Source organism: Mus musculus, chromosome 2 (assembly GCF_000001635.26).
Source record: "Mus musculus strain C57BL/6J chromosome 2, GRCm38.p6 C57BL/6J".
Taxonomy (NCBI): Eukaryota; Metazoa; Chordata; class Mammalia; order Rodentia; family Muridae; genus Mus; species Mus musculus.
Window position 1 is genome coordinate 115,574,362 of NC_000068.7, and position 27,820 is coordinate 115,602,181.

The window sequence follows — 27,820 nt, forward strand, 5'->3', positions numbered from 1 at the left end:
CAGTATGTAATTCCTAACAATAGAAAGTATAATTACTTGTATCATTCACGTTTCAGGATTTAATAAGTCAATCATTTAAATCTCCACTTAGTTTATCTAATAAAGGCTGGTTAGCAGTCTTCTGTCTTTAGTGCAGGACTCACATTGGGCTGAGGGATTCATTTTATCATCTTCCCTCTCTTTAGCTTATGTTGAACAGAAACATGAAGCAAGTAATCTTTTGATAAACAAAATCTCGTTTGTTGTAGAATGTAAATTTTGACACAAAACTATGGTCAGTCCTGTGCATTGCTGATATACGTGGCTTAGAACAATTCCTGGAATGTGGTATCTCTCAGTAAATGATGAGTGAATGAATAAATTAATGAAGAATCAATTTTATGACTATATTTAATTAAGGGGATTTGATATAACTTGCATTTGTGTTTCTAAATCCTGTCTGTGCAAATAGTTCAAGCATCACTTTGTAGAACTAGCTTTGTATACATTTGTGAGGCTGTCAGTATGTGGAGAGCTTAAGTGTTCTCAAAGGTCTCACTTCTCCCACTCCCTGCTCACACCATAACCTTCAGTCCTTTTTCATCCCTATACTAACTTAAGCCTTTAAGCAGGCTTGAAAGAGAAATGGAAACCCAAGCTCTCTGGCATGAAGATTGGCATCCAGAGTGACTGTGCACTTAGCAATGCAAAACACTCGCTCCCTGCACCAATGACTATGATGAATCTGGATGTCCAGATATATGCCCTTGTCATGCTAAAGAACCAAACCTCTGTCGACGAGCTGACTGTCAGAACACATACAAAGGTAGGAGGCTCAGTGACACGTGTCAGTCACGGCTCTGTGAATGGAATGTCCAGGAAAGTTCTCTGTGAGTTACTAAAATCTCTGTCTTGGTCAGAACATGTATAACATCATTCCCTCACAGAATGACAACTGGTGCTGAAGCAGAGGAATGCCTTAGCTTCATGCAGCCATGCCAAGGGCTAGCTTGAGGATGTCTGTCTTCTACCCTCAGCCACCCACTACTCTGCTCCTCGTAGGAGGCAAAGGTCAGTTACCAAGCGTTCCTAAGATATCTTGCTCTCAATGTAACAATGTAAATTATTTGGAACTGCACTCAAGTTATGTTTATAGTCTGATTGTGTCTAGTAAAGAAAAAGAGTAAAAACCAAGCAGAAGATTGACAGCAGTGAGGCCAGCGGCAGATTTTCAAGTGCTGGGATTAGGGAAGTTTCAGAACATCTGAGCTTGTATTTTTGGCTATGAAAAAAGTTTACATTTTTGCTGATTATAAGAGAAGAAGCTGATTTGTTTTTAAGAGTCCTATATAAGTTCATATTTAAAAAATATAAATCTAAAAACCTGGTTGAATTTGCAAGCCATTTTGTGCCCTAATTTCCATACATATCAAATAAGAATAATTATACAAGTTATAGATTCTGTTAAAAAATACATCAGATAATGATATAATGTACTTTTCATTTTCTTAACAGAGCGGTGCCTATTATTATTAGAATTGCTATTCTTACCTAGGAAGAAATTCCTTTTCTTACCTTTCAATCACAGAGAAAGAATGGGTTATAAATCTTGACTGGCATCTTACCTTCTCTTTTGAAAGTCTAACTTAGTAGGATGGCAAGAGAGGGTAATGTTTTAAATGAAAAGTCTTAGCGCTAATCTCTACCTGACATATTCTTCCAATTCGAGCTTGCATCGAAAGAGTGCTTATTAGGGGAAGATGATTCCCTGCCTCTCATTCCTCTTCCTTCTACCTGAGTGGAAGCCCTCAGCCAGCCCTGCTCCTTTCAGTTTCTGAATATATAAATGGGAGAGCGGCCTCAGAACATGATGTATTCTTGCAGAACGGTCTTGGGGACAAGAAAAGTGATTGACAACTGCAGAAATTACATGTAAGGTTTGGTCTTGCAGGAAAAGGGGACACAAATTGCCTGTGAATGATCTGCAGGCCCCTGATGAGCTTGTGGACATGTCTAAGAGGCTCCGGTCTTTCCCCAGCACACGCGTTCATGTACCTCCCTCTGTTATAACACAAACACTCCAGAGGAGTCATCTCTGCAAAAACACCACCTTTGTTCTCTATCCTCCTCAAATATGGTGATGGTGAATGTGCAAATGCCAACTCATGGCCTTGCCATCCACCCATGCAGGCAGACTATGATTCAGAATAGAAAAGGTATGTAGACATGATTTGGTGAACTTATAGTCTAAAGAAGAATTGAGGCTTTGAGCTATGAAAACAGATGCCATTAATTTCATAGGGTACACATTTATTTATTTGTATATGGTCTCGGGCATGCTAAGCAAGTGCTGCACTTCTCAGTGATGTCCCTGGCCCACATGGATAAAAATTACTTAGTCAGTAAAGATTTTGCACTGCTGCCTTCTCTGACACCGGGGAAGAATGAAATGCAGTGGTACAATGATGTTAATGGCGAACGATGATGGTCATTACACAGAGGTCTAAAAGGAACATGTTTTATTCCTAAGAGTTCATAGAAAGCATGATGTCCTAGATCCTGCAGTTAGTACTCTGGTTGAACTTCTGTGGTTTTCCATATTGACTAGAAGAGACACAATGGTGCTTAAAATGTGGTCTGTAAGCGGGCAATGGTTGTCAAACGCTTTGTTACATATCTGTGTTGTGCCATGAACCCCCAAAACACTGCCAAGAAGCCAATCCGATGCAATCACATTAGGGGCCCTTGATTCAAGCTCCTGCTTGGGCTCCCCACCCAACCCTGATACAGCAGAAAGGAGGCGCCCTGAGCTTAGTTTCAGACAAGCATTTATAGAGGCAAGATGGGGGTATCGAGCCTGCTACACATCTGACTGGGGGGGGGGGTACATTATGGCCTTTAACATAATTGGCTGGTTCCGGGAGACAAACCGTAAACTTAACTTCAGCTTTTCTCCTGATTGGTGGTTGTTAGGAAGTGAAGTGGCAGAGGCAAATTTGCTAGGGAATAACCTGGAAACTGGTGCTAGATGCAAGTTTTGTTGGGGAGTAACCTTGAAAACTGGTAGACACAGGTCTTGTTGAGGGGTGGGGTAGCCTGGAAACTGGTGTGAGGTATTAGCCAGTTAGTTTACTTGAGTTCAACCTTTGTCAGGTCTTCTAAGATGGAGTCTGAACCCAAAAGGTTTGGTCTCTTATCTAAATATAGCAAACATTAAAGGCTGCAAAGAGTTATGCCACTTGACTGAGTCCCTTGTTAACAAACTTGCCAGCGTGTCTCTATCTTTTTACATTTCACTTTTCAGTAATTCATTTTTGATCTTATTTTAATAATTTGTCCACAATAAATGGAAAGAAAAGAGGTGGTTTAACATAGATAATTTGAGAAATGCTCTTCTAAAATGTGGCACAGTAAGTTAATAGAAACCACTTATAGGCTTTACCTTTGCTAAGTGGGTTTTTTTTTTGTTTTTGTTTTTTTTGTTTTTTTTTGACAACAAAGACCCAAAGAGGTGCCACACTGAACTGCAGGAAGATGTGGCAGTTTCGGTGTGTAGTGGATCTTGGTGAAAGTCCCGTGGACATTCCTCTGGTCTTAGACCACTGATTACAGACCTTCCCCCGACTGACTTCATACAGACACACACTCATCCCTATCTGTTTACAGTTGGTTTGTCTTTCTGTATATTTTCTTTCCCACTTTTTCTTCATTTTCTTTTCTTTTTTCTTTTGGTTTCTTTCGAGGCGGGGTTTCTCTGTGTAGCCCCGGCTGTCCTGGAACTCACTCTGTAGACCAGGCTGGCCTTGAACTCAGAAATTTGCCTGCCTCTGCCTCCCAAGAGCTGGGATTAAAGGCGTGTGCCCCCACTGCCCGGCCTTTTTTCTTCAGTTATTGAGTTGAGTAGTTGCCTCCCCTCTCCACAGCAGGTGTTTCATCTTCACTGATAATCAGAAGATTTTTTTTATTATTGTTTTGAGATTAGAATAAAATGACTACTTGCTGAAAGGTGATTTAAGCTTTGGTTCAAAAGAGAGATGACATAATATCTCATAATCAGATCAGCTTGTGTTCAAACCACCGTTTTACAATTTAGTAACGAAACATTCCAGGTAAGCAGACCTTAATTGTTTTTTAGGTTTATTTTATGTGTATAAGTGTTCTGCTCACATGTATGTATATGGATCATATGTCTGCTTGGTGCTCATGGAGGTCAGAAGATGACATTGGATTCTTGGAACTAGAGTGATGAATGGTTGTGAGATATCATGCAAGTGCTACTAACCAAACCTGGGTCTTCTGCAAGAGCAGCAAGTGCTCTTAACTGATAAGCCATCTTTCCAACCCGACCCATCAGCAGCAGCATCACCACCACCATCATCATCATCATTATTATTTGACTTCAGTTTCCAATATATAAACCAGTAGCTTTACTGGACAGTGTAACTGCCGAGATTCAGTAACATAAGGTATCAGTGGAATGATAATTGCCCATAACAGACTCTCAAAAAATTAGCATTCTTCTTTCCACATGTTCAGTTAGTAGACTTCATTTACTTTAAAATGGTCAGTGTAAATGTTGACAGAAGCCCTATGAAGAGCATCAGAGTTTTCAATATAATAAAAGTAGTGTGATCATGGTTTTAAAAACTTGCGCTCGATTTGGTAGGTTATTTGAAAATATGGCTGAGTCTTTCCAAGGCCACGAACTCCTTACTCTGCTTAGAACTCTGCTACAGTGGGAATAATTTCCCCAGCCGCCTAACTCTGCTCATTCTTAATTTTAACCCTTTGTATCAGTGCCTTTACTGAAAGGAGCACATGCCTCACATCCACACTGCACCCCTCTTTTAAAATGTTCAACATTCAACCATCCAGGAAGGGGGTGATGAGGGATGAGCGCAAAGCGGGCAGGAGCAGGAAGAAAAAAAGGGGGCCTCAAGTACATGCTCAGCCAAGTGCAAGCATTTCTGTTAGGAGGGGAAAAAAACCAATTAAGTCACAGCAGAAGAGCTCCGCCCAGCTCTTATTTTGTACCTAATACGTCACTGCAGATGAAAGCAGCACAGAACACTCTGCTTCTCCCAGTACTAACTTTGTAAACAACGACCAGATTTGAGTTAAAATAGTAGGCTGCCAGCATGTTCAAAATAAAAACAAGAAAAGAAACCTGGCCATTTCCGTAAGGGTTGTGAGGGCGAGGGCAGGACAAAAGCCAGGGAGAAGAGGGTTGCTATAAAAACAACTAGCGCAAACATCCTTGAACTGATGTTTTCTATAAAATCCCCGATGGCTGTGAACTGGAAGGAGCGAAGCTGTGAAGGGGAGAGGGATTGGGAGCCAAGTGCTGTCTGCTTCTCGTCAGTCAGCTTTCCTGCACAAGTCACGGCAGGGTCAGCAACAAACTAACCAGGTGGCAACTCCAGGCTCCGCTGCCATAAATAACGGTTATGCGCTAATGTCACACAACCAGATCTAGATGTAAAGCATATGGGAAGGAAACTTTCTGAGGTAAAGATCTAGAAACTCGCAGCGCTTGCTCAATTCAGGGACCGCTGTTGGTCCTGAACTTTGGAAACTGTCAAGAAAATATAGTGAAAACTAGAGGGGGAAAAAGAGCCCCTTGTATGTGATTTTTTTTTTTTTAATTAGAGTATTTACTTTAAAAAAAAAAAAACAGAAAAATGGACCCTTTGGGTTTAGGAGAGTGACTAGGAGATGAAGTGATTACGCATTGTTGAGAGGCAGCAACACAGCGTACCAATTTTCACTTAAATCCCACTCTGGCTATTGACTTGTTCTCATGACCTCCGGGAAGTTCCTTGACCTTTTATGCCTTTGTTCACTCTGAACAAAGGAAGGACGGAGCAATAATGGGGATAGAACCTGCGCCAGGGGAAGTTACTGGGATTAAGGGAGTCCTTACAAGAATACCAACAAAACACTATCTAGTAAACATCCTACCTAGTTTACTTAAGGAACTTAGTCTTTATAACCTAAGTTACGTAAATAATGTCTGTTGAATGCTATGCTAAATAAATGTCTCTTGTACTATCTTATTGTTTTTATTGACAGATGGTCATTGGACATAGTGCTGATTTCACAAATATAAATTCTTTCATTTTTATGTCCACACACTCCCCCAGTCTTATTGCTTTCTCAGTATTTCTCTGCGTTCTTTCTTGTACATATGTGTATGTATGTAAATGTGTGTGTACTTGTGATCTATGTAAAACTGAAGAGCCACAAGGGAGAGGAAGCAAAAGATATTGGTTTGAGTCCTTTTTCCAGATGTAGTCATTATTTTAATCTTTAAAACTGTGTTTCTAAACCACATTTTGTTTATTCTTTCATCTGTTGACTGACAACTACGGTGACTCCATAACTTGGCTCTATACTACCTTATTTAGTCTTAAAACCTGCCTCATGAATTACAAATTTTTATAGGTAAAGTAATTGAGGCTTTGATGAACTAAAGAATTTACCAATGGGGTCTTATCTAGGCCAACCTTCCAACTTACACTTTACACCAAATGAAAGCAGTAAACCGTTTAAACGTGCTAAAACCTAAGCAGATTTTCTTCCTTTTGCTCAAAATGGGAGAGAACACATATCATACGCCCACCTTAGAAACAAAGGTTTCAAAAAACCAAACCAAACCAAACCAAATATATAGATGCTCTAATATATTAACTCAGAAGTTCGTATTTCTACACATTATTGGGCACTCACTATTGTGGGGGCCAGGAATTTACTTCTTTATGTATGCGAGAGTGGAATTGACATTCTACTGCCAGTTGTTTTAAGATGCAGAATTTAAGTTCTCAACAAAACCAGCATTGCTTTCCACCAGAGAATTTAATGCAGAATTTAAGTTCTCAACAAAACCAGCATTGCCTTCCACGGGAGAGGCTGAAGAACTTTCCCAGCACAGGCGAAACCGCTGGTTTGCAGAGATCCTGTTCGCTGCTTAGCTTCCGCTCACCTTGCTCCTTTGCAGGCCATCTGCTCAGAGCGGCAGAACTGGGCGTGTCGGAAAAAAACACATTCAAATCCCGCGCTCCACCAGAGCACTTCCGGGTTTCCAACTCCAGGCTGGAAAAGCATCCCTGTGACCCGAAACGGGCCGTCTGTGTTTCTCGCAGCTGGCAGAGTGTCTTCAATGAGCGTCTGGGTTCCGATCTCAGGGAGGTGTTGCTGGGGACACCTGCCCCTAAAGACGCAAAAAGAATTCGGTACGCAGCCGCCACTTCCTGGTTGCTTTGCCCTTACCCAAGATGGCGGCTAGTTGCCTTCGGCCCGGCTTACTGCGGCTGCTCAGTACACTCTGCTGGCGCAAATAGTTCTACAGCCCGCCTCTCCCGCGGAGGTGAAGCCTGGGACGCTGCGTGTCTCCGCCCCGCGGTGCAGCTAGGGGGGTGTGCTTTGGGGGCATAAGGGATAGCTAAATAAGTGGAGGGCCCAGGGTCGTACCGCGCTCTGCCCTTCCCTAGGTTCTAGGCACCAAGCCCGCACGAGCCCAAGGGTGATTTTTCCTTGGGCCCAATATGATACTAACCAAAGCCCAGTACGAGGAGATAGCCCAGTGCCTAGTGTCTGTACCGCCCACTAGGCAGAGCCTGAGGAAGCTGAAGCAGAGGTTCCCCAGGTAAGTCCCCATCTCCAATTCTCACAGCATTTTACCTGCACCCCAGTTCCCGCCACCCTGGCAGTCATAGAAGCCACGTGTCACACACAAATGGGAGGAACAGAGTTAGGTCGAAGATCATGAGAATGCTCTCTTCCCTCCACCTGCCTACCATACAAAACATTTAATGGCTGAGGCTCCTGAAGTCACTCCAGGCCTTGGGAGTTGAATCCAACTCAGCAGATCTTTACTTGATACATATTGCGGGTATGAGAGTGTACACATATTAAGTAGGTGCTTCATAGATGACCAGTGGTTAATCCACAGATACTAGCAGTAAATAATTGGTAATGGGATCTTTGCAACGTAAAAAAACGTGAATTGGCGGTTCATCGCACTGGGGTGCTGCCAACTTGACACAGACACCTAGAGATGGTAGATCTAGAGTGAACAGGACCCTTTCGGATTGCCACTGGTAGCAAGAGGGCCCAGGCCCAAAGGGGGCCTTGTCTTGTTGGCTGTGCAATGAAAAGATTCTTTATAGAGTTGAGAACATTAGGGGGTCACACTCTTGAGTCTGGTCATTTGGATCTCAAGGTCTGAAGGTTTCTCATTGTGTGCATACGTATTCCCCATGGGTTTCATACTTTTCACTTTGTTGTGGGATTTTAGGATTTTCCCACCTGCTAGGAAAGGTTTCTTAGAGATTATATAACATAGATTTTTTTCCATTTATAAGATGTAAAAACTGAGACCCACTCATTACTTGAATACCTGTTCAAAACAACTAGGTCATCATAATTAATATGTTAAATAATACAGAACATTTTGTATATTTTTTTATTCAAAACATATTATGACATTGAGCATAGTTACTCCTAATGGAGAGCTTTCCTATCAATAACACATAGCCTTTGACCATGCATCACCAGAGAGATTTCATTGAGAAAGACAAGTTATTGGATAGTAGGTATCAATACAAATTGAAGCATATCTTTCATGACCTCATATTTGGTAGACTAATTTTCCTAGACTCTAAAGAGAAAGGCTCTCCTTCCAATATTGTCCATACTTAAGGACTTTGTAGCTAGGGGATTTATCATAGTTCCTGTTCAAGAGCAGAGTTGACAAGTTGGAATTTAATTATTATCACTAGTTTTTTTTGCATCCTTTCTAAAATGAGTGGTGACTGACCATCCAGGGGGAAAAGGTATAAGATGTAGGTATATTATCACATGTATGTTATATAGTATATGGAATGTTTTATATGTGTATACATTGCTAGGGAGTTTTGGAGCTTTTTTGATACATTGCTATCATTATGGACACATATTACTATTTTCAAAAGAACATATGTATGTATTTGGATCCATATGTGTCAAGGTATGTGTGGAGGTCAGAAGAAAATTTGGAGTTGTTTCTTTCCTTCCATCAAATGGGTCTGGCAGTGGAACTCATGTAGTTAGGCTTTTTGGCAAGTGATTTGATCTACGAAACTATTTTACCAGCCCCACCATTAAAATATATATATATATATATATATATATATATATATATATGTGTGTGTGTGTGTGTGTGTGTGTGTGTGTGTGTGTTCGTATGTATAGTTATATGTATAGTTATATCCTAGAGTGTTTTCTAAAATTTAAATTAAAGCTGAGAAATTAAATAAAATACTACTAAATTTGTTTTGAATAATAGTAAGTATATTGCTTGTTGACATTTTATCTATAATAGTCATAATTCCAAAAATGGTTGAGATACGGCTGTATACTTTTGCAAATCTCTTTAAGATCTGCCTTAACTACAAGAAGCTGCATCTATTTTTATATTTAACTAGTTGTCATATATTGCTGATAAAAGGATAAGAGGAGGGACTGGAAAAATGGCTCACTGAGGAAAGTGCTTGCTATGCAAGCATGAGGGGCCTGAATTTGGATCCTGTAGGAGGGAACCTCTTCAGGTTCCTTGTCTCCTCTGTTTAGCATTTTGGTCAAGGTCACATGCTTTGTCTTCTGGGAGCCTCCCCCATTCCATGTCTCTTGGACTTCCTAGAGATTCTCCACCTCCACCCACACCCACATCCATCCTTACCCCTGGGGCAGCTGCAGATTTCTATTGACTCTCCTGGCCTTCTGAGCCTCTCTCCTGTCTCTCTTCATGGGGTATCTTTCCTTGATTGGTGATTGATATGAGAGGGTCCAGCCACCCCTTGGTGGTCTTGCAATGTGTAAGAAAACAGATTGAGCAAACCATGGAGAGCAAGCCAGTAAGCATTGTCCCTCCATGGTCTCTGCTTCAGTTCTGTTTGTAGGTTGCTGCTCTAACGTTCCTTTGTGATGATCTGCAACTGTAAGCTGAGATAAACCCTTTCCACCCCTAGTTGTCTCTTTGGTCCCAGTGTTTTATTGTAGCAATAGAAAGCAAACTAACACGGGCCATTGCTGTGACACCCCCGATCGACCTCCTTGTAAGGAGGAGGGTTGCAATGGAAGCCCTGGCAGTGACTAGGTAGGTCATGGAGAGGCCATGTCTTGAAAAATATGGAGAGCCATAGGAGAAGATATCAGATGTGCCACCAAATGTACATGCATGCATGAGTGTACCTGCAGGCCTGTGGTCAGACACACAGATACATTACAACAGAAAAAGACAGGAAGAAATACTAAGGAACTCATAGGTAGTTGCAAAAGAAAAGAGTAACTTAATAGGCTTTTTAGATACTGTGGATTAAAAAAAACCCACTGTTGTGTTTTTATTACACAAAACCTAACAAATGCTAGTTTCTTGAAGGCTGACTGTAACGTGGGATAGGAAACTCATCAACTGCTTGTCACCGTCTTGCATTGTAACCCAGTGGCCTGTTTTGAAAGTTAGTGGGTCTTTTACCTATGCAATATTGATTTGAACCATACAAACCTTCAAAATGTTGTCACCTTTCATTCTATTTTATGAAAAAATCACATTTGCTAATCTCATCAGTGATCTCATTAGAAGTGTGTAAGATTTGAAGCTGTCAAGCTATAGTGATGGATATGAGCTTTCTAATATTTGAATTTTCCCTTGGAAGCTCAAATTTTACCATTGGCAACACTTGCTATTAGTTGTTTTCCTTGAAATGACAGGCTCACGTCATTTGTATCTGAGAAAAACGTCTGCCAGATACCCAAATCTGAATAATCATATTTCATTCATTGTTTATTCAAGTAAGAATTGTATTCCCTGGGAAAAAATGGCTAGCTCAGCTCTCCTTCAGGTGAGTTCCTCCACAGAGGTACCACACTATCTTGCTAAATGGTCTTTGTTTTGACTTCTAAATTCAGCATACAGAGTTTTAAGAGGATGTGGTTTAATATCACAAATTAGTGACTTTTCTAAAATGAAATAGCCATTTTATTTTTTTAAGCTGAGTGAACGTGACTTGGAATATGGCTGTAGTGCCCTGGCCTCAGTTTGTGGTTGGGTGTAAGTTAAAGAATCTATCAACTTGAGTGAGGGTTGGGTTATTGGAGGGACTCAAGGGAGGGTAGCTGGAAGGGGATGGAAAGGGGAAAGTGAAGAGTTGGAAATTTATCTACTGTAGTATACAATAGGCACAAATATCAATAGAATAGAAAGAAAAGTAATATTTTATAATTTTTGTTAAAAAAAAAAAGCTTTGACCTTGTAGACCCTGAGGGGGACTTGGGGACTCCAGGAGGCCATTGGTTACACTGAACATAACCACTGACTGTTTCAGATCAATGCATATTTATTTCTGAAGGCTGTTGATGGGTATGGAAAAGTGACTTCCAAGAAGACTGCTATTTTTTCACCTGTAGAACATAGGAATATCTGTTTCTGCAACTTTTGCTGGCATTGAACAGTCATTATAATCTTTACTGTGTTGCATTAAGAATGACTTCTGATAATTTGAGTTTATATTAGCTTCTTTTTTTTTCTTTTTTTTTTCCATTTTTCAGGATCAAATCAAGGTTTTCATCCAAGCAAGAACAGTAGTATATCTTCGGGCTATAGCTGCACCTAGTGTTTTTAAAATTATAATAAGTTATAAGATATGTATAGTTTTTGTTTGTTTAATTTTCCTTTTACGTTAATGGAGCCACTTAACTGTTCTGTGCCTGCCTTTCTGTGGGAGTATTTGTTTTTATGAAATTATTATTGGTTGGATGTGCTCATGTTAATGATGTTGATTTCTTTATGTCTTTTTTGTTGTAGATATTTTCTAGTTTGCTTTTAAGTATTCTGATTTTAACTCCCTTAAATTTCAATTTATGCTTTTTTTTTCCTTTGTTTTTGTTTTTGTATTTCAGACTTTTGAGATAGAGTCTTTCTATATAAAACCCTGACTGTCCTAAAACTCATTGTATAGACTAGCCTGGCCTTGAACTCATAGAGACCTACTTCCCAAGTACAGGGATTAAAGGTGTGCACCACCACACCTGGCTCCTTTGTTTTATCCCAGCTCTCACTTTGTTGACCAGACTAGGATTAAACGCTTATGTGCCACCACTCCTGGCTCATCTTTAAATTCTGTTTGCTTGTTTGTTTAGACAAAATTTCCCTGGCTGTCCTTGAACTCACCTTGCAAACCAGGGTGGCTTTGAACTCAGATTGGCCGACCTTAGCCTCTGGAGTGCTGGGACTAAAGGCTACCGTGCCCCCACTTTCCATGTGTAGTCTTCCCAGTTGCAGTTCATTTGAGATCTGCTTAGAGGCATCTATGGAAGTTCTCCCCAGTGTTAATTTTATTTTTATGCCATGCTTCCAGAGGGAAGCCCGACTTCCTAGGGCTTTGTTATCGCTGAAATTGCAAAGTTATGTCATTTTAAGCCACCTCATTGATTTTAGGCACTCCTTTTTCACCTGTCCTTAGAATCCTCTCCTTAGCCTGAGGGATATAGCCCAGGAATACTTCCCCAGCACACGTAGGCTCTGGGTGCAGGTCTCAGCATTGTTTAAGAAATACCATAATCCTCCACTTACTGTGAGGAGGTAGAGCTTTGCGAGCTTTAATACTTTACATTTTGAAATCTACCCTCATTCTATTGTTTCTTCCCTGCCATTTAATTTTAGTGAATCTTTCTGCCTTTAGCAGGTCGGGTGTACTGTGTGAGTCTAGTATCTAAAGCTATTGTCAGGGCTGTATTTAATGTCTATGTTTTATACTTTATCTCCTGGGTTTCTGATTCAGGAAGACACTTCCAGTCCAATCAAACTGTTCGGTTATATGCTTTCCTGCACAAATACTCTATTGTAGATATTATATGTATTTGTAAATAAGTTGAACTTAAAGAAAATTTGTAGTATTCCAGAGAGTACCTTGTGCCCTTTCCTGTAAATGTTAACATTTTGCATGACCAGTGGACCAACTGTCAGAATTCAAAATGAGCTTTAACATGATTTAGTCAGTTCTCTTGCAGATCTTTATTGAACTCCACAGTTCTTACTCCCCTGCCCCCAACATGCACAAATGGCCTGTTCTGGCACCATACATTGCCACTTAGTTTTAACACATCTAGTTCTCCAGGATGTTTTATTTCCTGTTTGTCTTTCATGATTTTGACATGTCTAGAGAGAGTACTGATCAGTTGTTTCCAAAGAGTCTCTCTCTGTATGCTTTTTGCTTTCTTCTAATAGATTTAGGGTCGGAAGTTTCAGCAATCGAACCCCAGAGATGGCATGGCCTTCTTAGAGCATAGAGTCAGGGCATATGATGTCACGTCTCTTCTTGTGGATGTAATTTCATGCACTTCGGTATGGTTATGGCTCTTGAGTGCCTCTAGGGTAAGGTTACTACTACTCCTTTTAGTGACTGCCTTTGAGATACAACATACAAACATCTTGTGTCTCATCACACCTTTACTGTTTTCCCAGGGACCTGAGTGTCCATCAGCGGGTCTGTAACAAAACTCAGTAGTTATATTTACCTAATAGTGGTTTAGGTTTTACCAGAGTATTCATCAGACCAATATTTCCACTATTGTAATTTTATGGGAAATAATCTTACAATAAGGCCAAGATATTCACTGGTATTCGCAGAATTTTCCGCCACTTTATCTTAGAACATTTGCTCTACTGTAATTCACTATGTGGTTATACCATTTGTTACACGATATGGATTAAAAAAAAAAACAAGTTGTGTTATAATTAATTTGAGTAGTCTATAGCACCAAGAAAACAGATTAAAACATAAGTAATAGCTATGCATAATAGAATTATAGAATTTTAGAAACTGAAAGATTTCTTGAACAGGTTCTATCTATCTGTTTATCTGTCTGTCTGTCTGTCTTTCTATCTATCCATCCATCTATCGATCATCAGTCATTTATCTGCATTTTGAGGTTTCGTCTTGTTATGTAATCCTGGCCTGGCAGTCCTAGCTCATGGAAATCTGTGTCGGTGCTGGGATTAAAGTGCTGGATTCATGCTTATCTTGAAGTAGTAGTCTTAAGGAGATACACATTCCTTGGGAATTCTTTTATTAGTAAACTAAGTCCTCTGGCACCAGCTTCTGTTTCTTTTTCTTTTTAAAAATCATGCATTGATTATTCAGTTGCTTTCTGAATGAGTTACAGATCAAACTTTTAAGATCATGATTCTAAACAGGTATCTATATTTCCTCTTGCTGAGTCTTTACCCTCAGGCACTGGCTCTGGTTTTTCTAATTGTGCCTTCCAGATTTGTAGGAATGGTTTTTCTGTGTTGGTCCCAACATCTACTATTTTTCCATCCTTAGATAGTAACATGGGCAACCGTTCATTCATAAAAATAGCTTCAATTCCTGCTCCAAGTAAAATCTCAAAATTAGTAGTTAAAAACTGGCTACGTCCCCTCTCCTTAAATATACTGAGCCATCTTCTTGAGATCTTCATCTGTCTTTAGCTAGAATACTGGAGTGAAGGATGCCTCTGCTATGCCTCTGCTGTGCCTCTGCTTATGTTGAATTTACTGGTCCTTGGTGGAGGTAGGGGTCCAGTCTGGTTAGTTACAAACTAGCACAAAATATTACTTAATTTGTGTTTATTGGAAGTGTCCAGGTTTAATTTGGTTCAGCCATGGGCCACTGTTGTCTTTGGAACAGCCCCTGTTGCTCAAGTAGGATGTGTTTTATGTTGTCACATCTTCTCACAGAGCGTCCTTTGTTTTACATTCTTGCCTTTTTGTAACCATTTGTCCTGAAGAAACCACATGCTAGTGTAGGTCTTTGCTCTTTCACTGTAAGAGGAGCAGACAAATCTCAGAACTCATAAGTAGAGGAAATAGGATTCAAACTCAAGTGGAGTCTGTCTCCTGAATCTTATTTCCTTGGTCCCTGTTCCTTAAGGTTATGGTGAGCATTAATTAACACAGTGTGGGTGAAACACTTGGTATAGTGTCAAACCGTCAATATTATAAGGAGTGTGAGTGGAATTACTGTTAGAACGATGTCATTTGTCTACAGTAGGTAGAATATCATTTTCAAGCATACACAATTTTGTGTTGAGACAAAAGGAAGTAGATTAGCAGAAAATAAAAATATTTATATGGACCAGCTGGTGAGGTAATGCTGAATAAATAAGATTTGATTATCTGATATTTCAGTAAATATCAGAAACTTGCCTTTTATATTTTAGTGTTTCCTAGTTGATTTATGACACTGAACAACTTTTTGGCTTTGATTCACTGATTTTTAGGAATTTCAGTGAAGTATTACAATGTATTATTAATACTCTTAGGGATTGGTTTACATAACTGAAATAGTATTTCTGTTGGCCTTGTTTCTTGAAATTGAGCTGAGCGGTGGTTCTTAATTTGTGGTTGGTTTTTTACACTCTGATGATGTTGTGGTGAGCCTGACTTCCCGAATAAAAGGTGACAATGGCTCATAAAGGGAGAAAAAGGCTTTTATTGAACCTGAAATGTTGTTTATGGCTCTGCCAAAGGATTACAATTAATTGGCAAGAGATTAAAAAGTAGTATTAATTCATGTATTCTGCAACTATCTAGATCTATCTAGGTAGGCTTCTGTAGCAATTATCGATTAGGATGGGCTGTCTGAGAAGTAGTGAATATGATTGTTTGCTGTATCGTTAATAGTCTTCTAAAGTGATTTTTTTTTATCATTCTGTAAGATTTCAGGTTCTGATTTTGCTGTCATATTGTAGGTTAAGTCTCTGTTTTCCTGAGAGGTCATTTTGCTTCTGTATGGCCTCCTTGCTTTCTAAAGTAAGTTTAGCTGCAGAGGTGAGATGAGTGTGGATTCGTGGTAAAGGAATACTTAGGAAAACCCTTTGATAGCATCATTTGATAGATGCAGGCACAGGAGGATTGTTTTTCTTATTACTTTTGTAGGGAGGATGTTTATATTACTAGAATACTAGATGCATGTTAAGTCAGTGTTCAGGCATCAGACCTCAGCTTTTTCAGCAAAAGCCTGTATGAGAATGGCAAAGGAGAACTGCATATTTCCTTAGGAAAAACAGATTGATGGAAGTATGAGGCAATAATATTTTATTATTTAACTTTCCATAAATGTGGGCACGAATTTACTATTGTGTTTATTACTCTTTGCCATACTGATTAAACTTTCTTTAAAGACAGAGCCATATGTAAGTAATATGTTACAGTTAGTTAAGTCTGAAAAGTTACCTTCATAATAAAAGTCATGAAGGTTACAGGAGCAGGGTAAACACTAGTTTTTGATGTTGTTGTTGTTGTTGTTGTTGTTGTTGTTTTAATTGTATTATTGAAGGTAAATACTATCAAGCATTTGATGGACCTGGCTTTCTCTTTCCTACTGATAAAATGTGACACCTTGTGCTGTTTTATAGAGCACACAGTGGCTGATAAGAAGCCCTAACTGAAAGAGACTAGGGACAGAGATGACTGGATGTAAGACCGTGGGCTTCTTGTCACCAGAGGAGAATGATCTGTGCCGCAGGCATTGGAGATGGTTATTGTATAGTGAGCTGGTTTGTGGGGACACAGCAACAAAGCTGGGTGCATGTAGATCACAGAGCCACCCTTTCCTGATCAGGAAACTAACACCAACTCCACCTTTCCTTTCTTTCCACTCCTCTGTCCTCACGAGGCTCATAGCTAACAGTCCCTCAGAATCCAAATCATGTCAAGGGGTCCTAACATGGTTTCCTACACAGAAACTTACGTGTTTAAAATGTAGGTTAGATGCCAGATATGTTTAAAACTATTCAACTTAGCTCCCTAAATTTAAGGACATAAGAGTAAATATTTTCAAACAATTAAATTCATGTAGAGAGATAGTAAAGTAGATTCATGTCTTTTGGTGCCATTGTTCAGTCAAATATTGCGCTGTTGTCTTTCTCCAGCTAAGTGCTGGGTCCGAGTCTTTTTCTGTGATTGTCCTGGGAGCAGAAGTCATCATGTCTAAGCCCCAGACTTAAAATACCCGGTGCATTGCCTCTGCTCTGTGTCCTTTTCCTCTTAACTTACTTACATTTATTTTTTTTAAAAAATGTCATTGTTATGACCTAGGCTTTGCTCTTGGAACAAGAAAGAGTAAGCTAATCTGACTCTAATCTTATGTTTATTCTGTTCGAGGAAATGGGCGATAAAGCAGACCCTGGGCATTTACAAGGGTTATCATTTAAGGCTGTTGGAAATCCTCAAGTTCTCAGTTAGCATCTTGTAGGATATCCAGAGCCTCCAGACCTGCGGGATGAGAGTATTTGGTTAAGCTCACTTATCAGCCAGTTCACTCACTGCTTCCTCAGATCAGCCATGCTGGATGAAAGATTCGGATGCGCACACAGCAGGCTTATGAGTCACAGCCCATCGTGTGTACTTGTAATCACTCTCAGGTAGTGGGAACCAGGTCTATAGAGATGGAGGATAAACACCTTGGTTTGACATTTGTTCTTGTTGGCATGCTGTAGTCCCCTGAGACCCTGCCGCTTGCAGCACAGTAACTCTGACTCATAGTGGAATAAGACTCTTGTAAGTGTCTCAGGTGTACATAGGATCTCAGAGGTAAAGAAACATTTAATCAGCCTCCCTCCAACCACACAAGAAATTAGACTGGCAATAAATGTTTTCAATTTTTTTTTTTTTTGTTTCAGTCTACAATTTCTTCAAGCTGCTATCTTTTGTTTAAGGGATATTATTCTACTATTTGTTTTTGCTGATAATATTGGTAGGAAAGCTATAAAATTTGGTATTAACTGGCACTTCAGGCCTCATTTAGCTAAGATGGTAAATGGACTGGGGCTATGAGACAGACTTCATTGTATAAAATTTAAAGAACCCACAGACTCTTACAGCCTGCATGTATCAGCCTGCATGGAACACACAGCTCATAGATATTATTTTCTGACAGGTGAAGGTAAAAGTTGTCTAGATTTGTATTTTCTGCAGCCAACTAATAATGTGTGGACATATAAAGATAAAGCTACCATTAATCACAAATTTGCATTTGGAATTTTTACTTGCACTGTGGTGGGCACATTTGTTACCTATGTGTGCAGATGATAAACAGTGTTTCTGCTACTGTTATTTTGGCTCTAGTGGCCTCGAGTGAATTAGTGTTGGGTTCAGGTAGCATTTAGAACTGGCCCAGTTCATTAATGCTAAATGCAGAAACTTGTAGAAAAGTCCTTGCTTTCTCTGTTTGCTTCTTCAGGCAGAACTCTTCATGCTTGTTCTTCAGTTGGAGAACCCACTGGCAGCACACCAGTGCCCAGGCAGGTACAAGTGTCAAGAGAGTGAATGCAGCGGGCCTGCTTTGGACTGTGGCAAAGGAAAAGCAGGATTCTGTGCACTGCCAGGGCAGCTGCTGCTTTGCACTGCCAGGGCAGCTGCTGCTTTGCACTGCAGGGCTGTGGTCCTAACTGCTGCCAGGACTCCTCCTTAGGCATCCAGTCTAGATCTTACTCCCCCACCTCCCAACCCTTTTTTTTTAAAGGAGAAAAAAAAAAATCCTGAGTGTTTAATGTTTTCAGTTTGCTTGAATTTTTAAAACACCATGTGGGCCAACATTTTCCTGGCCAAACAGAGTAAGTCTGTGGGCTGAGTTTGGCTGATGGCCAGTGAGTGCTGGAACTGTCTCTTCTTGGCTCCTGAGAGTTGATTCTAAGTATCTTCTCCAGACCCTACGGCCCATGCTCACACTGGTAGCTAGCAGTCTGCAGTGTGGGTGCTTATATCACAGGAAAATTCTGCAAGCCTGGGCTCCCTTAGCCCCAGCCTTGAATATCCCCAAAGGCAGTTGTTTAGCTCCAAATGCCACAGATTAAGGCTTTTTGTACTTATTACACATTATATAGCACTATAACATGACTTTTATAGATGTTTCTTAACCTGATTTGTTCTCATTGACTTGCTTCAGGAAAGGTGCTCAGAATTCTTCCATCTGCCCTTCATTCATCCTTACTGTTGTATTAGGCTGTTTCCTCTTTATATGTGATGTATACATTTCCAGATTTGCATATTCACAGTGCCCAGGAGCAGCAGGTATTGTAATATTTCTCACAGTGGACATTTGATTGACCTGCTATTAAGAACATTTCCTCCATGTCTTCTTCATTAAGCCATATCACAGATTTCTTTCTTAGGATAAATAATTAATCCCTTCAAAATAGATGAGGTAAATTTAAAGATGTTATAGTTCCTTTTAGCAGGGATTTGGAAATGTTCTACTGGTGTTATACTTGAGGGCTTATCATGTCAGAAGTTATTCTAGAGAAACTTTAAGCTTGGTGGTTACACTTTTAATTACTAGTTATTCCAACATAAGAAGTAATATCCTGCTTAGCAATTTTAGTGAAAGACAATGGGGAGTTTTCAAATTAATTTAGTGCAGTTTTCTAGAGACTCAAGTGATATTTTTCTTCTTCTTTTTTAACATCATAATTATTAGTAATTAGAGTAGATGACGGGCTGAGGAGATGGGTGGCGTGGTGGAGAATGCGCTTGCTATACAGTTGTAAATATTGGAGTCCAGGTTCCCTACATGGAAATGCTGGCTTGGTTTGGTGGCCTACCCATAATTCCACCATTTAGAAGGTGGAGGCAGCTGATCGCCAGTAAGCTGGTTCATTAGGTTAGCTAGAACCTAATTAGGAGACCCTGCCTCAATGAATAAGGGGATTGCCATTCAGGAAGACTTCCAAGTTCCTATAGAACATCAGTGTCAACCTCAGGCCTTGACACACAAACACATACACATGTACAGGTACACCACATGATACATACATGAAAATAATAATGTATTTTTTTAAGTCTATGGGGCAAGATTGTACATTGTAAAGTGACAAAAGGAATCCATTGGGAGTGGGCCCACCAGAGTTCCAGCTGGGTGTGCTACTGAGTTTGGAGAGTTGTAGCCTGGCCTAGACCTTTGTTGGTTTACTTAGCTTTGCCTGCTTGGTTAATTATATATAATTTTATAAATTATGGGCCCAAACCCTATTACCACATACCCAACGAGGCTGTGAGAATTTTTTAAAGATTTAAATATGTTGGTTTAAAGAACTTGATTCCTGAAAATAAACATACAGATGTGAGTTCTTGAATTCCTTGCCAGGTAACCTATGATGGGTCTCTACCTCCCTTGATGAAAGACCTTTATTTATGAAATGAAATCATTACCAATTCAAATGAGAATATGTAACATACATAACACAAGCCTTGATACCCTAGCTACCACAGAGCTCGTTATTGTTACTGTTATCTATTCAAGGGTGTTTCTTGCAGTGCTTTTTAGAGTTGTAGTCATTAGACTTAGAAAATAGAAGCGAAAAGAATTTGCCTAACAGCAGCCTTAGTTCATTCTTCCTTCTCCTCCTCCTCCTTGTAAATTGCGACGAAATCTTGATGTCATATTCTGTTGCTTTTCTTCCCCCAAACAGCAATGTTGTATGAACAGTACTTAAGGCATCAAGAAAATAATTACATGAGATAAGCCTCAGCTTTTAACATTATGATCATTTCCCTTTAGTTTTGAGATTCTCAATCTTCCAAATGCTGTGACCCTTTAATACAGTTCCTCTTGCTGTGCTGACCCCAACCATAAAATTATTTTGCTGCTACTTTATAACCGTAATTTTGCTACTGTTATAAATTATAATGTAAATATCTGATGTGCAGAATATCTGATATGCAAACCTCCAAGCGGTCGAAACCTGCAGTCTGAGAACCTAAGGAGCACTTCTCAAATTGATAGGAAGGTGATTTGTGTGTTAACGGTGTGTCTGATTGAATTCAGTTTGGATTCTGGGTTTTGCTTATCAGGAGGCAGCTGTAACCCAAAAACTGTGTTTAGGTGTACGTCTTCAGGACATAGTGGGCTCAGTCATCACACAGATGTGGACTTTGGTTCTAGTGTTTAATACACGCATTAATCAGCTTTGAAGAATGTGTTTCTAAATAGGCTTAAAGCCATTTGTCCTACTAGTACCACTTATGTGAAGACTAATGGAAAATACAGTGTTGCAGAAAGTTTATAGAGATTACAGTTACTACTCCTTAAGTCTTTACTTTTACTAATAGATCCTTTTCTAGAATGCTGCCTTTTGAGATAGCCTGTACTTTCTGTACTTCCCAGTTGAGTGGTAATGACTTGGGCAAGACCTCACCCCTCTTTCTTTTCTACTCCCATCACAGAGAGTCTACTACACTATATCTTAGGTCAAAAGAGAAACTCCTGGAGTTAGATCTACTTCATTTCACCTGGTTCAAATAAAAGTGTTAAAATTGCTTTAATGATCTTTGTCCCTTTACAAAAACAATATTTAAAAACTTGAATGACATTGACAAAACGTTGCCTGCAGCCCCACTCTGCAGAAGTAAGCCGTAATTATACTGCAGATTCTATGTCTGGGGACTCTTATTTGCCAACTGTCTCTTCTGAAGTGTTAAGACTTTGGGTAGCTTTATTTCATCTGGTGGAGGTGTATAGGGAGTGTAGTTTTGGCACATTGTCATGGAAAATATTTTATTCATGCGATAGCTTTTTAGACAATTGTATTCTGTACTGTATTACAGTGGCACAATAAATTGCTGAATAAACTGTCTGCTCACTATGACTTTAGCATGAAAAATTTGATGCATAGTGTAGGAGAGGTTGGAATATATCAGCCTTTTCTGACAAGGGACTTTGAATTTTGACCTAATATAGGTGACCTTTGTACACAATAAAAGTGAGCTTAATCTCAAGGTTAAGGTTGAGGTGAATGGCAGGGCATGGTGGGCGCCCGCTGCAGGGAGCGGCTTCCCAGCCTACCTAACTGTTGGCTAAGTGAGACCCTTACACTGTTATTTTCTTCTTAAAAATTAGAAAAAATTAAAAGCATATCTAGAAGATTATTTATAGCACTGTTTGGCTGTTAAACAGCATCTGGTTCTTCAGAACTCTGCTCTCTCTTTAATTGTGTTAAGTTCTACTGGTTTTGCATAGATTATGTCTGAGTGAAAGGTTGGAGTGTGATATTGTCTCTCACAGATAAGCTAGCTAGATAGCTAAAAATAAAAACGTTCTATGGCTCATAGAACAGATAGATGACATATATAAGGTTAGAACTGAAAATATATGTTCTTTTAAGAGTTTTTTTTCCCCCTTTGAGAAGTTGAACCTTTGTCACCAAACTTTAGAACTGTCAGAAGATTTTAAGTGGTACATGGCTTTGTATAGATTGTAATTAAGAGGTCTTATGTGAGTTATTGTTTTAAAAGGCTATGAATTATAGGTTGTTTTTATCCAACCCCCCCTCCAGAATTTCCTCTGAAATATGTTGGCTAATCCACTTGCATTATGATATAACATAGGATGATGTGATAATATAAAATATTTTTATGGTTTTTGTCTGCTGTACCTAGAAGGAAGATTGTTTTAAAACGTAAATTTCACTATTAAACCCTTTACTACCAGATACTTTGTCTGCTTTGTCAGAAATAAAATGTTAGCCAATCAAATATTAGGAAGAGACTCTGGTCTTACAGTATCTGAATATCTATTGAATATTCTGCTCAAATAATTGGTTGGAACAACAGATAGTGGAAGAGAGTGTCAGAGGCTCACATGGAAAGAACTTGTCCTTTTTTAATCGAGCCTGCAAAATCTATTCCCCAGGACTGATCAGCTCTGAAGGGCTGGGTTTGATGATCAGTATGGCAGGAAAGCACGCTTTCCGGACATAACGCATTGACGAGGCCATCCATCATTTGTTAGCATATGCCGAAATGTGGGCTGTGTGTGCAGAGGCCTGTGATTTAGTAAATACTTGGGAGATGAATAGAGCTTACACACAGGGGAAGATATTGCTGTCCTTCAGCAGCCTGAGACCCAAGCTCCTGCTGGGAAGGCCATCTGACAGCACATCATCAGTAACTGGCCTGTCACAGTCAGCGGTGCCCACCGACCATCGCCAGTATATTAAATGCATTTTTAATATCTGCTTGAGTAGATTTAATGAAGAAAATTTAGTTTCCATACTCCGAGCACTGCTTCCTCGAGTGTTCGAAAGCCTGGACTCTTCTGCACACAAAAGGGGGGAAGATCATGCTAGCAGTAGATTCAGAAGGAGTGCAGCTAAAATAATATGCACGCATACAAAAAATGCTTTTTATCAGAATGCACATCTTGTTTGTATAAAAACTCCCTTTAAAAGAAAGAAGGAATGAAAGAAAGAAGCATGCAAGCTGTAGCTTTGGGTTAATTTCTTAGCCTCAACTCTCCTTAGAAGCTCTTTGTGTGGGATAGTTCAACTTGTTAGTAAAGAGGTGTAATGTAAACCTATGGCTTTGGAAGGAAACGGTACGAAGGCCATGCCATGATGCTCACGGGTGTCAAATCTGTAGTTTGGGAAATTCACCTTTCGGTTATGTTGTGTTTTGAGACATTATTGTATGGGCCTTTGGGTTGTTACCTAAAGATAATAAGGTTTCCTTTAGTTTGTTCCTTCTGAGTGATGGACTATTGAACATTACTTATTAACTTCTTAATCAGTATTTTTTGTTTGCTATCACATAAAACAGTATAAAAAGAACAAAAAAATCAGCATTCTACTTTCTTGGACTGTAATGTCTCTTTAAAATGATAATTTTAATAGGTTCTCTTTTTTTGATTAGGTAAAGTATGGACTCAGTCTCTAATGAGTTTCAATTGCTGACATTATTTACTACATAACAGCAAGACAACCAATTAGATATTGTTGCAAGTGGGCACTTTAAAGGTTTCCCCTCTTAAAAAAACACAGGAGAATATGCTCTGGTGTTCACAGAAGCAGCAGCTAAGGAATGGGATCTATAAATCTGACTCCCGCATGTGTCAAAACAGTAATGTATTAAATGCATATTATTATAAAAATTTAAGACATGTCTTAAACACACTTACATTTTTATAACACATGGCAATATTAAATAATACATTTCCTTGTTAGCATCTGTTTGCCGTCATTGTTGGCAAGACCTGTGATTTATTGCTTAAATTAATGACCAAGACCGTTTTGGACCTGATATATGCCCCTAAGCTTATTACATCACTAAATAAAGTAAAATGTATGTGCTTGTGACAAAGTTATTTTTATAATTGTTTATCCCTTTAAAGTGCTCCATTCAGCGATTCACTGCGAGGTTCACAATGGTTGGCTTGTGACCAGAAAATAATCTCAGAAAGGTAAAATATATTTCTTGTCTAGAAATAAAATGCCAGCGTGATGGTGATGATAGGGGACCCAGCAAGAGCATGCAACACTGAAAACCCTTTCCTTCAGTGCTCTCTGGGAACTCTTACTGGGCCACTTAACGCACAGCCTCTCTGCCTTCATCCCAACTCTCAAGCCTGCGGATGCACAAGCTCACCTTTGTACCCAGCCATGCATGTGGGCCAAGTGTTTTGCCCTGACCCCAGACCACAAGGGTTAACTCTGTCCTTAGCTCAGTGTTCTGCAGGTGCCATTGTCGGCACACCTTAGACTAGGGTCTTTTCCCACGTGCAGCCCGGAGATGGGAACTTGCTGGTTTCTGCGCTGAAGTCTATTTGACTTCATAGCTTTATCTTTCTCTTTTGAAGATCTGGTGTGACAGCCCCCTGTGTATTTTTACAGTACCCTGTAATTCATCGGAAGGCACTCTGCCACCCAACTTGCTGACTGGTGTTATATGGCTCCCTGGTCTTCCCCTCCACAGGGAAGTTTCTCATTGACTGTCAGCTCTCCTGTCATTGGTCAGAAGGTGGAGATCTTGAGAGCTTAAGTCCTGCTTCAGGACTACAGTGTCTTGTCTTGAAACTGATGGAGCTCCTGGATGTTAACTGTATTACTGTGAGAGGCTATTTTTATGGACACCTCGGAAGAGTTGGCATTTCACACTCATAAATGGCAGCAAAACCCAATTCCTATGAAAGGTACTTTCTTCTCCTGTTTATCTGATATCCACTGGATTCCCCTCCCCCTAGTATTCATTTCCATTGAAGTCGATTGGATAATCTTTTTAGGAGTTTGCTCAAAATTTATTAAAGCCAAGAAACAGATTAAAGAATTAACAAAAAACAAAACAAAAGAGCCAAGCCAAGAAGTATTCATGATTTTTTTTAAAAAGACTTACTAACTTTCCCATCCTTTTCTCTCTTTAAAAAAATATAGTTTTTTAAATTTCATGTTTGACTTTTTTAGACAGTCTTTCTTTGTACACTGGGTTGGCCTTGAACTTATGATCCTTTCCCTCAGCCTCCTGAGTGCTGGGACTGAAGTAAGTACTATATCCTTAGTTCTCTGTCCTTTACCTGGAAGACCTGTCTTCCTATAAAAAGCTTAAAATGACATCTTGATTTCTCATTTATTTTCTTCCTTGGTTATGTCCATTCTGCCTCCTTCCTTCTTGTCTCCCCTTCCCTCCCCTCTCCTCCCCTCCCCTCTCCTTCTCTTTCCTCTCTTCCCCACCTCTCCCCTCCTCTCTCCTCCCCTCCTCTCCCTTTTCCTCCCCCACCCCTTCCCCCTCCCCTCCCCTCTGCTCCCCTTTGCTTTCCTCTTCTGGCTTCCTGTTTTGTCTGTCCCTCCTCCTACCCACCCCTTTATTGTCTTTGAATATTACAATAGATCCACTGAGATTTTCTCTATCAGTTATAGTCATGTTTACCTGTCCACACAGAACCTTCCTTTTACATCCTATTCAGTGCACTGTGAATTCCCTTGGGTAAAGCAGTGTTTGGCTCTAATTTTATTTTCTAGCTTTTCTATTTATTACCTAGGATCGTATTGGGTCCCTTCATGCCTTTGGTGAATTCTTGCTAACTTTCAGATTTGGACCAGTGCTCATTTGTTTTAATGATCCCTTTTGAGGAGATGACTTCAAAGTGGATTTGTTCTTGTTGGCCACTGTAGTTCTGTGTAGTAGCATACAAAAAATTTAGTAGTGTTTCCTGAGATTGTTTCTTAAGTTCTGACTCTGGTGTCAGGGATATTTAAGTCCTTTTTAAAAATATGAAACTATTCAATAGGCATTTAGGATTTAGCCTAGTGTTCTTGGTCTTAGATGAAATGAAACAGACCACAGACTGCTGTAGGTGCATGTGTTATATTTTAGCATGTGGAACAATGGCTGTGGAAACCTTTACCCTATAATTTTGTGAGTTGTACTTTGTTGTATAACTCTAAGCCTAATCAAAATAAATCTTGGGAGGTGAGTAAATATTTTCTGTGCATTCTCTCCACTTTCAGAAGCAATGCTCCATCTATGAAATGTTAGTAAGTACATTAAATAAAACAATATGATGTACACTATGTCAGATGTGATAAATTATTCGGTACAGAACATTTATACAACATATGTTGAGCTGCTACGTGAACAGCTTAATGACTATAAATTATGTTCATCTGCATTGCCATTTTTGTATTTTGTTTAAAACCACACCATTTGCATTATAGATCTTTCTACATTTGGGGTGGGGAGAGCAGGGCTAAGAAGAAGGCATCAGCTTCTTAAACGTGCGGGTCATCTTCGTGATGTTCTGACAGTGAGCTGGGGCTCCTCAGCTGTGCCGTGTACATAACACAGATGTTGGGGAGTCATCTGTCAGCCATGCCTCTCCTATGGAGTTAAAGTTCTAGAGGGAAAAGAATTTGACACCCTGCTGTCACTGTTACATTTTCACAATAGAAGAGCATGCAAATATTGAACCTCCTGCTTAGCCACAGTGTCCTGTCTAATGTCTGTGCTGGTTAGAATAAAAAATCATGGGTGCATCTTGGGCTCTGAGATCCGACAAAGGTCATGCTATGTTGGGCATTTGAATTGGAAATTGTCTGGACGTAGATTTTATAAAGCTCCCACTGTTGTGTGTGGGGAGAATTTCTACAGGGTTTTGTCCCTGGAGAGGCCTCTTAGGCCCTTGCTGTCCTATGAATGAATTTAGATGTGAGGGTTACTCCTGCCTTAAAACTGTTAAGTTCATTTTGCATACATCCCTAGAGAGAAAAACTGGCAGATGCTTTTATCTTGGAAGTGTTTAAAAGAAAACTGTAGAGCAGGAACAAGAGAGGAAAGGGGCCCTGTGTGGAGTCCCAGAACATTTTGGAAATGGCCAATATGCAGTTTTCATCAGTATGAAGGCGGGGTGCAATATGGTGCCTGTAGCCCACCAGGGAATATGAATGTTGATTAAGCATTCTCCCAGGCTTTGAAATTCTGAAAGCAGTGTCAGAATAATGGATGTTGAGCAAATGTCAAGCATTTGTTAATTTCTCTGTTATTTGGAGTTTATCTACCATGATCAATCAAATAAACTAGTGCTTCTCTCTTGTGGCATGTGTCATTGATATGGTGATTAGGTGGCTAGAGAGACCTTCTGCTTTTTTTTTTCCAGGTAACACATTATAAATGAGCAGAACAGAGCTTCTCAGTTAAATTTTTGTTTATGGTTTAAATTTGTTTTGAAATTAACTACTTTGGCTTCAAGGTGATACTAAAAGAGAAAAAAAGCCACTTGTCCAAGTTATTCTCCACTGTCTACCATTTGCAGCCACCAAGCTGGTGTTGACATCTGTGGTTGCCATCTACATACAGTTTTCAGAAGTTTATAAAACTCTGATACAAAACTGTGTGAAAGAAGCTGACCTGAAGCAACCCTGATCCCTTAGCATTTGTAGGTAGAGCTTCCAGTTCATTGCCTCCTCACCCCTACAGTTGGGTGATTAGCTCCAATTTAGATACTGGTTTTTATTCTTTAGGGGACAGTAGACAGATCTCTTTCATGTGGTCTGAAGT

The 27,820-nt window shown here is 39.7% G+C and overlaps 1 protein-coding gene across 7 annotated transcripts in view; it reads left to right on the plus strand.

Moving 5' to 3' along the window:
• The first annotated feature begins 6,545 nt into the window (after positions 1–6,545).
• Positions 6,546–27,820, plus strand: part of BC052040 (cDNA sequence BC052040) — a 197,868-nt gene continuing 176,593 nt past the window's right edge. For 2 of the 7 annotated variants that reach the window (XM_017319079.2, XM_030251825.1), the window contains exon 1: positions 6,546–7,624. Coding sequence is in view for 4 of the 7 variants with exons in the window: in XM_006499845.3 (XP_006499908.1) it covers positions 7,524–7,624 (101 nt within the window). In the remaining 3 variants the exon portion in view is untranslated. The remainder of the gene's footprint in view (positions 7,625–27,820) is intronic. The other 5 variants (XM_006499845.3, XM_017319081.2, NM_001145898.1 and 2 more) reach the window with 3 other exon arrangements.